The following is a 13,255-nucleotide window of genomic DNA, read 5'->3' as shown; positions in this document are numbered from 1 at the left end:
TAGAAAACGAAAGGAATATTTTAGAGTTTATCCAGCTAATGATAAAACGACATATTTTATTGCTCCTTGAAAGGTTTCCCGTTCACTGTACGGAGCTATTTCACTTTCGAAAATGGAGTTAGTCGAATTTCGAGATGACTCTGATAATGGTGGTCGCTACGGTTACAGAAATCAACAAGTAAATTCGAAATGGCCGATCTATTACACGTTTGCGTGCGTTTCAAGTGTGTACAAACATCCGCAATCTGGTCACCACACACATTCACTCTCACTCTGACCATCGACTCTTAATCAGTAACACTCTCTTAACCATGGAACTACTATACACGAATGGTGACGTTAACAGCATCGTTAACTCGACGATTGTCCCGATATTGATATACAAGAGTTAGTCACGATAAATGGAACACCTGAATATCTCTGTTTCGATCGAAGATAGGAGAATATGTTCGGGACGAACGTTGTACACCTGGGTCTCTTTTTACACTGTGGTTGTGTATCGTGTAAAAGGAGTGAATCGTCTAAAAAAAGAACCGTGTGATAAGGGAACTGTGTAAAGAAAAACCATTTAACAGGTATATTATATGGGATGCACATGATTTTTCTTGACATTTTCAGTGAACTTTAAGATGAGAAACATTTTGAAATATTTGTATGGGATACACATGACTTTTCTTGACATTTTCAATGAATTAATGTGCGTTTTTAAGGCAATCGTGTAAAAGTAAGTAAATCGTGCAAATCCGAATAAATCGCACAAAATAGAAACCATGTAAAAGGAGACCTACAGATGTGTATTGTTCAAGAGTATTTAGCAGTAGGTATACAGTTGTTCTGTTTGCCGTGACTAAACCAACCCCATATAAAGATGTCCAGCGTCGTCCGAGCTCGAAAGCTTCCGAAATGGGCTGTGGACACCGTGGATTCAGATGCACGCCTCGATGTGCACGTTGGTCATCTCGCTGTTTCGCAGCTGATTGTTCACGTGCAACTCCGAGGACGCGTTGCTGTGCACCAGGTCCTGTTTCCTGTGCACCTGGTGCAGGTCGCGAACCGGACCGATCGCCACGCAACAGCTCTCCAGTGTCTTTTTGAACGCGGCCCGGAAGTCACGATTGAAGTACGCGTAGATCAACGGGTTCAGGGCGCTGTTGAAGTAACCGACCCAGAAGACCACCGCGACCACCGCGTCGCTGCTCTCGCAGGTGTCGCAGAGGGACGTGATGATGTACCTGGGGACAGAGAATCATCCACGAAACGATATGAAATACGAATATCGATAACGATTTCGGTAAATTGTTCGGACGTTTGTTAAATAGGTTTTATTGGGTACGGGGGGGATTGCATTTAACGTTGGCAGGGATAGCTATTTTTAGGTATGAACTTTTCGAATTTTTTAAGAGATCTAGGAGTCTTGTCTTACTAAGGTACTAAAGAGATGAGTATGTTCATCCATCATTTTCAGTCTAGTGGATGGATAAGTTTACAGAGGGACGAAAATGGACTTATCCATCCACTGGACCCAATCTAGTTTCGCGTAGACAGACCATGTGCGCCCTGCACACCGTGTAGCGCTTATTCGTACTACAGACTACCCTCGATTATTGTTTCGAACTCCAGTCCGCGCCAGGACAATAATCATATTGGGAGAAATGTTTCAGATCCTCGTAAATTCGTTTTGATTTAATGGATTACCAACCAATATAATCCTTTTATGAGCGCCCCACCATTTTAGTTTTAGGCACATGACCAAGAATGTTGTGACAGCTAGAAAAATTCTTTTTTATTTTTAGTGCCATTTTTGTTGTATATATTTTTTTTATTTAATACTTACTTTTTTTAGTACATACATTTAAAAAGTTTTTTTATGTATATTTTATTTAACCTTAATTCGTTCCTATTTCGCGTTCAGTAGCGTATGTATACGGTGAGTTATGGACTGGGGTGTAGCTTTACGAATCAAAATTCGCGTTGAAACAGTGTTCTCGGAATATTTATCGTACTTCACGCTCTTGATGTAATTTCGATACAGCCCGACCCGCCTTCCACCTTGGTTCGTAACGGATTGTCTGACCTTAATTTTTTTTCCTTCTTTCGAAATTTTATTCAGCTCTGCGGGCAATGCGATCCGAGTGAAGGGGGTCGCGCGAGACAAAGCCGGAGGAGGACCCTTCGCCGCCAAGCGCAATTTAAAACTCCTCGGGCCCCTTGGCTACGCTCGTTTTATTCTCCCGTGAATTTCTCGGGGATATGTCCGTCGGAGATTGAAATATCGTTTCAGACGAGAGTGGCTGGAAAAGTTCCGCGGTCACGCGAGAATCCCCCCCCCCTCCCCTCCTACATCGCTTGTCGTTCCCAGTTTTTCTTCGAGTTGCGCTTGAGCTTGCGGTCGCCCACAACTCTTCATGATTGCAGTTTGAATGTCTCGAAAAGTTAGAGTTCAGGCAATAGCGACACGGTGGATTTTCAATTGTTTTTTCCTCGCTGAGTATGTTCTGGTGCTCTTTTTGGGAGGGAAGTTGTTCATTTCGAATCAGTGTGACGCTTCCGACGTGCAGCGTGGTATTTTACGAATCCAGTTAAATTTAATTTAAAAAAAGAAACAGGTGACATATACGGATAGTTTTTTTATTTATATGAAACCTTAAGGAGTCCAGAGTTATAAAAATGAAGTTTTATGTGGACGTAAAAATATAATAGTATGTCTGTGAACAATTATAGAATGAATTGTAAATTACATAGAAACGGAACATTCGTGATTATATCGTACAAATTTTCACCGACCACGATGTGTACCTAATATTCGAGAAGGTAGAAGAATCCGACTTAACGCACGTAATTTTCGAGTGGCGAATTGAAGGTTTTTCGTTTTAAAATTCCCTTCGACGAACGCCTTTCTGTTTCTAGGCCCCTTTAGAACCCTCCGAAGAGTGGGTTTGCTCATTAAAAGACTTCTTCTCCGTGACACCTAATGAGGCTCTACGAAAGTGCTCTCAAGAACTTTCCCAATCCCCCGGAATTGTCGGATTTTCGTCCCCCCATCCTATCGATTCTTCGTCCCCCTCCTCCGAAGAGCACTCGGGGCAAATAACGGGGCAGATTTTCGAGAGAGTCTTGTTTGGCGGAAATTTTAGCAGTTTCATAATACAGTTTGAAGTCGTGCACTATGTATGGCCTCCAACAGCTGCGGTTACGTGAAAATGTTTTCAACTGAACAGAATTTTCGTGAAATTTCAGCTGCTGCTGTTTGAAGCTTCAATCGATTCGAGCTTCAAACGATAATTGTTTTTAAATTAATATTTCGGTAAACATTCCAAATTTTATAAAGTGTTTTAATTAAAACTTCCGATCAATATTTTCGTTCACATTTTACGCGCTACATTCCGGGAAATTCTGGTAATACCGTGACGGTAAAGTTTCACCTCGAAATTCAGTGTACACACTTGGCTGGTTAGAGTTTTAATTGAAAATTATTAACGTAATGACGTGGGAATTTAAGCTGGCTTGCGCATAAGTTAGTTACGAAAACTTAAATGCTTCTATATCTTTACCAGTCTCTGTCATCAGATTAATTACGTGTTCTATGCATAGTGAACGTCTATTAACATGCATATACAACGGTTTCCGATTGCCTGACTGTAGATTCCCCTAGAGAGGGATTAAAGATCGAAGATTAAGTTTGATTGATAAGGAACGTTCTGCTTATTATTACAGAAATGGATTAAGCAAGATTTATTCATCTACAATATAAATTATATAATTATATAATATAATTATATAAATTCAATAATAATAATGATATTTATGAAAGTTTTTCATTAAAATAAAGATTTTCTGTTGAAAATTCATATGTTATAAAAGAATCATTATGCAGTTCATTGAATTATCGTTGAATTATAATTAAAAGAATTTTATCAGTCTACCTCGTGTCTGTCCATTACATTCTGTTTCTACTTAATACCAATGCAAGTGTTCGGTATGTACGGTGGGTAACTAATTATTATTACCGTCCAATGGATAATCTTGTGGAATAGAAATTTTCTAGCGGCTGAAACGAACGGCATAGCTCTCCATTAAATGAAAATATTGATGATCGACATTAGTCCAGGTGTCCTGTTGCAGGTAATCACAAGAGTACGATAGACTTCCAAGTCCGTAGGAAACTGCCGAGAACAATGGCGCGGTCTGTCCACCAAGGATATTCGACTTGGTTCGCTCGAGTCGTCGAAAATGTTGAGAGAAATGGGGAGAGCACGGAACGGACGAGTTAATAAAGTGAAACGTACACGGTCTGACACCTCGGCGAGTGGCAGAATCGCGGCCTTTTTCCTGCCGACCCGGTTTTCACGCGAACGTTCTTCGGTCGTTCTCTTGTCCTTTACACTACCTTCTTTCTACGCCCACGCCCCACCCTCGACCCTTTCACCGGCTCGAAGAAATAATTTTACCCCTCCCCAGCCTTTGTTTTCGAAGCTTGAAAAGGCGGGGACGAATTTCTCGGTCGAAACCGTGGCTCCGTTTGGCCGTTTGTCGATGAACGTCATTGAGGCACGGTGAAAAATGGTAAAAAGTCTTTTCGCACTCGATGGGCCGAATACAACCATACGTGGTATACTAAATACACATGATGCACACATGTAAAATTAATGGAATGCATTGGGTTGGTCGGAAATGTTTGTAGCTTTTTGTAAGGGCAGAGTTACAATCTATATTATTCAATTTATGTTATATTCTTGGTCGTCTTCCAAACGATTGGTGTTTTAAGTGAGCGATGCTTCGATTGATTGGTTTTTCGAGTGATTGGTTCTTCGAACGTTCGATCTTTCGAATGATCGGTGTTTCGTATGATTGGTTTTTCGAATAATCGTTTTTTCATATTATCGACGTATGTCCGATTGTCGACACCCAGTTAACGACGTTCCGCTGTATCATAATAAAACATAAATTATCGGCAAGCTTGAACAATTTCAAAGGGGGTAAGTTTGACGGTAAAAATCATAAATTACAACATTCGCCCCACTCTAATCTGACTTCAGGTTCTGACCTACGCAGTTTTTTCCTATTCCCAAAAACAATAATGGGGATATACCAAAGCGAAAAGAATAAACAAAACGTCCTGCACATATCTATATTTTATTCGAATTTCATTCAGGTAGCGATGCCTCCTGAATGGATGCAGGTTTCTCGTGACATTTTCTCTGATTCCCGTGGTCCGAAGGCGACGTAACCGGAAACTCGAAACGAAGTCACGCAAGAAAAAGGAGATCATCGCTTGGGGAGCGGAACTCGGATGTTTCCAGACGTGTGTAGTCGAAACGAGAAAAAGGGAAACGAAAAGAGAGTGGGGGAAAAACGAGAAAAAGACTCGAGAACCTCCGCTGATTCGATGAGGCAGCTGTAAACGCTGGGGAAATGAATGTTTGCCCCGGAAGACCGCGATTCACACGGATCGTATATCGGTTACGATCGCAGAGACATCGGTGGGATCGTTCCGTTGTACGTTCGTGGATCACGTATAACAGATTTCACGTGTCGATTAAAGTGGTAGAGGTGGCAACACGGGGATGTTTAATTTTCTCCTTTACGATGCAGGATTTGTCTATGGTCTCCAATGTCTATCAAATGAATAGGATATTTTTTTTGTAACACCACAGTAGACTCACGTTAAAGTAGCAGTACCGGGGATCTGGAGGCGGGTTTATCCTGGAAATGCTACTTTAACGTGAACCAATGGGCACGCAGGATCTCGTAGCAGTTCGGTCGATCCACCAATTGGATTATAACTTTGGTTGCAGAAGGCGACCGATAGTGGGGAGCTCCTATCGCTACTTTAACGGGAGTCTACTGTATTGGGAAAGTAAGAATTTCGATACGCCAACTAGTGACAGAAAATGAAACTACTGAGAGTAGGTCGAATATCCATATAATCAACACTGTTTAAATAGACAGGTTGAGAAAAACCAGTGTTTTTATATTTGTTGTGCTATTTAATGCTTTTAAATTAATCGGTACAATAACAGTCATAATTATTTAAACAGTTCTAGTAGCAATTTCTTCACTTTCATATTGTAATAAAAGTCGCAAAAGGTTCGAGAATATGTATCGTTATAATATTTTGATCATCGTTATAAGAATGTACTGACAAGTCATTTTGATTTGCTTGGTAATTCTAGTGTTTAAGATATCCTAGAGTCTATAAGATATTAATGTCTAGAGTTTCCAATATGGCCGCGGGAACCAGTGGAGCCGGGCAGTAATGAAGATACGTCAAGACATCAATTTATCAAAGTCAAGTGCTTTCTCGTGTAAAAAGTACTTTACGAGGAGTCCACATCGAAACAGCCGGATAGCCCGGAGGAAATGGACCATTTCAAAAAATGAATTACTCTGGAAATTATTGCTTTCCCATCTAGTAATTCACTCGAAACATCCAATTTGAGGAGAATTTTCTTAGTTGATAATATTTCTTCTTCCCACTTGAGACATCTCGATCTATCCTCTGGTAGTAACATTATTTGCTTTGTTATTTAACTTTGATTCCATTATCTTCTTAACCAAGGAAAACATATGTATTCAACGTTTTCTTTCAAGAATTCTTTTTAAACACTATGAAACTGTGTTAATTTTTAACCATGAAAATATAATGGTCGAACTTCATTTCAGAATTTTTTTGCGACTTAATTTAACAAATAGGGTTGATGGTTACAATCTGGAGGTAGTATTGTTGTAAGGAAGTGATATTTCTTAAACGTTTGAAACGTGTTATTTGCCCCTGAATCCATTCGTAAAAGTGTCGAGCATTACGGTGGCAATGTTGAAAATATCTAAAAATTCCAACTAAATTTTGATATTGTAGCCCTGCCCTAATGTCGTTTCTTTCGATTCTGGGAATTATAGTTGCAACGAAAATAAGTTCTTTCATTTCCGAACATTATGGCTGTAACAAAAGTCATTTATTAAACATTTTTAGCTTTACAATTCTAACGAAAGTTAATTTTTTTTTTCAATTCTGGCCGTTATAGTTGCAATGCAAGTCATTTTTCAAAGATTCTCTGCTGAACACAGTCGCAACAGGAGAGTAGTGTCGTTGATTTTTGGGCGTTATTGTTGCAACGGGAATGTTCACTTGACAGTGGTAGGCAGGCCGAATGTACGCGAGACCGACGAGAACAATGACGTTTTCAGATGAAAATTCGATAAACAAAGGATCTGGTATGCAGCGGGTTGTGTACGTGGGCGATCGTGCGCGACAGCCGAGCAGAATACATTTGTCAGAATTGCTAGGACATTTCCGGTGCACTCGTCGGCATATACCTACCAGGAATCGGTAAACTGTGCTTAAACCGTCGCATCTAACCGGTTATGCGTGCAACAGAAATCATTTCGTGACACATCGAAAGCCGACACTTGACACGCGTCGAATATGCTCGGTGCAAATTTTGTTTGGACGCGTTTCATTCTGATTGCGTTATTGCGACATGTTGATGAATTGGACGGGGGGTGATCGATCGTCTAGACACGGTGGTCCAATAAAATTATGCAGGATACGATCGGTGATTGCGAAGGAAAATTCGTTTAAACTTTGATGAAAAAATTAAATTAACTGTATTCAAATGAAATGTTGGAAACCGTACCCAGAAGCGAAGGAGAAATACACAATTGGAGTTTCCATAACGAATTATGCACATTTCTAAACGGGGTACATAATAAAGCGTACAATACCTGCTACAATTTCACAAACTGACGGTGAACATGATACTGGGGAGCGACTTGGAGTATACATATAATACTATTGTTCGTTATTGCAGATTCGTCGGTATTATACAAGGGTGTCCCAAAATAGCTTCGACTCCCGAAAATGAGGGGTTCCTGGGATGATTTGAAACCACTTTTTTTTTTTAGCGAAAATGTTATCCGAGGCTTTGTTAATGAGATATTAACGAAAAACCCCGACCAATCAGATCGCGAGTCTGCCGGCCGAGCTTTAGCGGTAGCGTTGGCTACCAATCGCAGCGTGTAGCCAACTCTACTGAAAATTGAAAAAATATTGTACAGTAACAGACACATTCGTTTGCGAATTACTGAAATAACAATTAGGTGTCAAAACTTTCATGCAATTTCTGATAATATATTCTCCTTATTATACAGGGTGTTCGGCTTAAAACAGGCCACCTAAATATCTTCTCTATCTGTGATTATACGAAAAATATTTTTTACGTAATTTAAATGGTTTCAATGGTTCAACAAATGTGTGAGTCACTGTGCAACGTTTAAGGGTTGAGGTGTCCAGTGCATTCGAAAAAAGAGATAGACCATCCATGTTCCCTTCGCCACGAAGAAAATGGCGTCGCTGGATCGACTGTTTGTTACAATATTTCGAAACAAGCCCTCGATGCTCGTCGAATTCTGTACAAGCCACTTGAGATCGTAGCAGCAGTGGAAGCACAGTGGCTTCTTTCCCCACGAGACGTTATCGATCGGGCCCTGTGCCCCCGCCCCCCAACCACCCAACCCTCATCCCCCTTATGCCGCGTTTCCAAACCCTTAGGAAATTTCGGGATGCATCGAAAGTACTCTTGGGCCACTCTCGAGGCTGGCTCATTGAAATTCCATTCAACGGAGGAGCACCTATTTTTCAGCCTGGACTTCGCGACTTCACTCGGGAGCGAAAGGAACATTTAAAAGACAAAAGAAAAGTAAGGGACAAATGAAGGAGAACGGTTTGATTGAGAATGACAGAGGGGGGTTTGTCGCGATCGATATACTACGGATTGTTTATGGAAATATGGATTTTTATGGGCTGATTTATAGGTACTAGGGGTATTAAAGAAGAAATATTTGTTTACCCTATTTATCTATGGGATTGCAAGACAAAATAAACACCTTGAATCCAAGACGGGCAAACTGATTATTTATATAAAGAGTCTTCAGTAACGAATGAAAGACGAAAAAGTACTTCGTCATTTTTAATTAGTTGAACGTGGAAATTCCAGTTGTTATAATAAAATAATGGTGAATTTCCGAAAAGCACTTAGAACCGATGACCCTGGCCTTGACATATGTTATCAACTCCCATCCCTCTCTCTTCGAGTAATCTTCAAAAGCTTTAAACCGCCGAGCATTAGTTATTAAAAAGTTATTAAAGAAAAAAAGGCCGGAAAACGTTTCGTAATTTTCACAGAAATCTGAACATAAGAAAAAAAATTATCTTTATAACACGTGTCACTGTCAGGGTCATCGGATGTGGGTGCTTTTGGGTACATTATCCTAAAATAATAATTCTTCTTGGATGCCCATGGGCGTAACCAGGTTATCCGTCGGGAAGGGGGTGAAATTTATCTTAAGGTAAATTTTATAATATTATTTTTTTCTTCTAGAGGACGGGGGGGGGGCAGACAAAATCCAATTTCCTTTCCTCTAGGCTAACAAATCCCCCCCCTCGGCTACGTCCATGTGGACGAATAAAAAATTCGCAAACAATTATTTAATCTCATCAACTGTTTTAAAGATCAGAACGACGTTTTTAGATATTGTTGCTTTCACTATAATGCTATTATTCGAATAAAATTACACCAAATAATATTATCATGCTATCGCCTGAAATCGAGGAATCATCGATCCCTTACGGTTGTCCAACAACCGTTGTAAGACAACGGTGAAATGGGGATGGCAATGGGTATCTTATCGTCGCTCTATTGGGGGTTGGAGAAACGTCGGAAAACGGCACTTACCAGAGAAAAAATGGGAGCCAACAAGCCAGAAACGCGGACATGATGATACCGAGAGTCCTCGCCGCTTTTCGTTCCCTCCTCATTTTACTGCTGTTCGTGATCGGCGGATCTTCCGGCTGTGGTTCCGGCGAGGATTGATCCACGGTCGGCAGCGTTGTCAGACCGGCGGAAATGCCGTTGATCTGCAGATGTTTGTTCAAAAGTGCCGCGGCCACCTTGCTCCTGCAACAAACCGTGTCCCATTTGAGTGTCGTAACTTCGGTTGACTAAACGCGACCAGAAATAATTGTGTTTACTTTCGTCACTATAATAATCAGAATTCCCTTGTCGTATACCACGGGCCCCAGAGTTGGGTATTATTTATACAAAATATCTTAAAAATGATTATTTTACATGATATATCATCTTGTTTGGTTAGAAGTTATTTTAACTTCGTGGGAGGCACACTTCGTTTCAGCACCCAGTGTTGGCACAACAGGCTGGGATTAAGGTTTTTCGGGCCCCTGTGCTATGAAACATTCGGGGGATTCAATTGCTTGGAAAGGAGGGAGGATTTTTTGTAATAAAACATACAGTAAATTACATAAATCTTAAAAAATTGAAATTCATTCTAAAATCAATTAAATAATATTTAGTCATAACGAACGCCCGAATTATTTTTACATGTAGTGCGATTTCTAGTTATTTCAAAACGGAACACGGTAAACAAAAGTTTATTTAATTACTGAAATGCCTCAACCACCGTACAGGTCTAGATGGCCCCTAGCGATTGTTATTTGTTTCCAAAATTGAAATCCAGTTTTCGTGATGGAAGTTTCACTACGATGAAGAGGTATCGGAAACTATTTAAAAGCATTTTTCAGACAAAGACAAAAAGTATTTTGCTATAGGTATTAATATGTTAATTTTCCGTTATAACAAATGTATTGCAATGAAGGGGGACTGTATTGAAAAATGATACACGTTTTTTTATTTATACGATATCTGTTTATTACTCAGACTAAGAATATTTGGATCGTATTACGTATGTAGATCTCGGTCACACCGTCGAGTTCCCGTCGATCTTCAAAGGGAAAAATGAAGCTTGCGGTCCAAGAAGTCCGGGACATTAGGGACAGTCGGAGGCTCTTCAAAGATTCCGATATCGATTCGCGCGTCCGTCGAGCCAGTAATTTATCTGGAAAGCTGGTCCACGAGATCAAATAGATAAATCTTGGACGCACCGTCGAGATCCCGTCTCGATCTTCAAAGGAAAAATTAAATCTGTGGCCGGCCTCTCGACGAATACCCCCCATTCGATTCGACTTCAAAGAATTCTTTTACCATCTGACGGATACTCGTGGGCGAACGAGAATCGGGAATCTCGTTACGAGCATCTCATGGCTCCCGGTTCCAAAAAGGGAGATGGGATCGTTTTCTCCGGACCGGTTGATCCCGTTCCATCAACTAAGGGAATTCGAAGCTGTTCGTTGATTCGAGGACACCCGGTTGTTCAGCTCTGTAAAGGTGCATATCCATTTGTTACGTATAAAAATAGAGGATACAATCTGTCATGAGAAAAAGAGTATCAGTTCCTCCTGTGACGACAATGGGTTCATCTCTTGAGTCGATAAATGACAGATCGGTCTATTGGCATGTCTTCGTATCACATTTTGATACACAATGATGCAACGCTTGCCCGTCCACATTGATACGCAACGGTGATAAAATACGAAGATACGCAACAAGTGGACACGCACCTTAAAGAATCGGAGTCAACATATCATATGAAAACGGAACACGTTTTCACGTAGAGATCATGGTTTTGAACGTGTATTAAAAACACGTATGTAAGAAATTTTTGGGAATTTTCCAGATCTTGTAGTGCAATGAAAAGAGCTACACATGAAACACTCGACAGATCGAAAAGTCTATGTTAATTCGATGCCGTGCGCTCTGAAGCTGCTTTTCAGCGTCTCCAGGAGAAAACGGAGGATCCTTCGTTGCGTTGGATCTCGACTCTCATCAAACCCTTCTCGTAATCAGAATGTTAAAGTAATTTTCCTTGGAACTAATAAAAGTTGATTCGATTGCGTTCGCGGTAGCTCCCTCGCGATACTCGCGTCTCTTCAACGCAGGTAACGTTGAAGGTGACGGTGAACGCATCCCTCTTTCATTCTTACTTCGAAGGAGACGGAGGAAATATGTCCGGGAACTGATCAAAGAAAAGCGAAACATCTTGAATCGTTCACTCGGGGGAGATTCCTAATTGCAAGTCTGACACCTGACAGACGTGTTTCCCTCTCGTTATTTCGTAGAATCACGGAAAAAATAATGATTCGCTTGTATGTTGGGGTAAGCTGATTCCGTTGAGGTATCGATATTTCGAAAGATAAAATCACTTAATTTTCTGCTCACAACAAATACTTAGACGGTACTGTTCCCGTGGCTAATGGCTGTCTTAATATTTCAGCTAGTGTCTGATTAATAGTTGACTTAACTCCTGAGAATTACCTTCTCTTTCAACACAATCGAAACTAAACATGGGAATCAGGATTACTGTTGGGTCGAGATGTTAATAATTGACAAGCACTGTTATTGTGATTTTTACTGTCATTCGTGTGGTAAAAAATTGTCCATCGCATCAAACATCATTACTTCATACGACTGCATAATACAATAATGTTTGCAGATTTTTTGCAAGTTCTAACACTACGCGCGATTTAATATGAATTTAATAGGCTTTCAAGTTCCCATGGATTTTAATTAATACTAGAAAAAAGAGTAAATAAATAAATTCAAATTCAATAACACGTTACCACTGTGGTGGCTTGTAATCCTGTCAGTTTTGCTGATTTAGATTTGTCGGTGTAAGTTCTCGATGGAGACTTTGGTCGATATAAACAACCAATGAGACGTAATTCCTCGTACCATGCAGTTTTCAGTTTTGATTTCTGGGAGAAAGGATGGTAGGTATTCACCTAACCTGATCATTCGACACTTTTCTTCAGGATGGTGACTCCAAACGCGGCGAACGTAATGAAATTTCTCCGTTAAAAGCGGAGAGAGTGCCTTGCCCCGATCGAGTTTCGAAAAAATTCTATTCGAACCCGTCGATCGATCCAGTTATGTAAAGATGGGTTAGAGCATTTCGATATTCTCCCTATAGAATACATTTTTTTTTTCAATGAAAAGTGTACGGTAAATGTAATAATGATGCGGTTGATGGTCATTGAATGAATTGTACAAGGAGAATGAGCCAATAACTTGTAAATACACAAAGGTTCGCTAGATCGTTGTTGCTCAATAAATATCGTTAATGTTTAAACATGTTTAAATCTTCATAATACGATACCAATATAATCAACCGAATAACTATTACTCTTTGAACACAGGAAATGTTCAAAGTTGAACATTTGCATTTTTCTTCAAAATCAAATTTCTTAAAAACTAAGGGCGCCGGCAAAAAAACCGTTCGCAGATTCGTATTCAGGGCACAAAGATTTATAGAAAACTGTTATTGAATGCTAAAAGTCCGAAAAAAA

At 40.1% G+C, this 13,255-nt stretch overlaps 1 protein-coding gene across 1 annotated transcript in view; it reads right to left on the bottom strand.

Moving 5' to 3' along the window:
- Positions 1–925: 925 nt before the first annotated feature.
- LOC107185983 (octopamine receptor beta-1R-like) overlaps positions 926–13,255 on the bottom strand; it is a 38,210-nt gene continuing 25,880 nt past the window's right edge. Inside the window, exons 2-3 of the mRNA XM_015573765.1 lie at positions 9,732–9,953; positions 926–1,232 (exon numbers count right to left, since the gene is read on the bottom strand). Coding sequence (XP_015429251.1) covers positions 926–1,232; positions 9,732–9,953 — 529 coding nt within the window. The remainder of the gene's footprint in view (positions 1,233–9,731; positions 9,954–13,255) is intronic.

This window comes from Dufourea novaeangliae, unplaced genomic scaffold (genome assembly GCF_001272555.1).
Source record: "Dufourea novaeangliae isolate 0120121106 unplaced genomic scaffold, ASM127255v1 scaffold54, whole genome shotgun sequence".
In the NCBI taxonomy this organism is placed as follows: Eukaryota; Metazoa; Arthropoda; class Insecta; order Hymenoptera; family Halictidae; genus Dufourea; species Dufourea novaeangliae.
The sequence above is the reverse complement of the archived record's forward strand: the minus strand, read 5'-3'. Positions and strand labels throughout refer to the sequence as shown.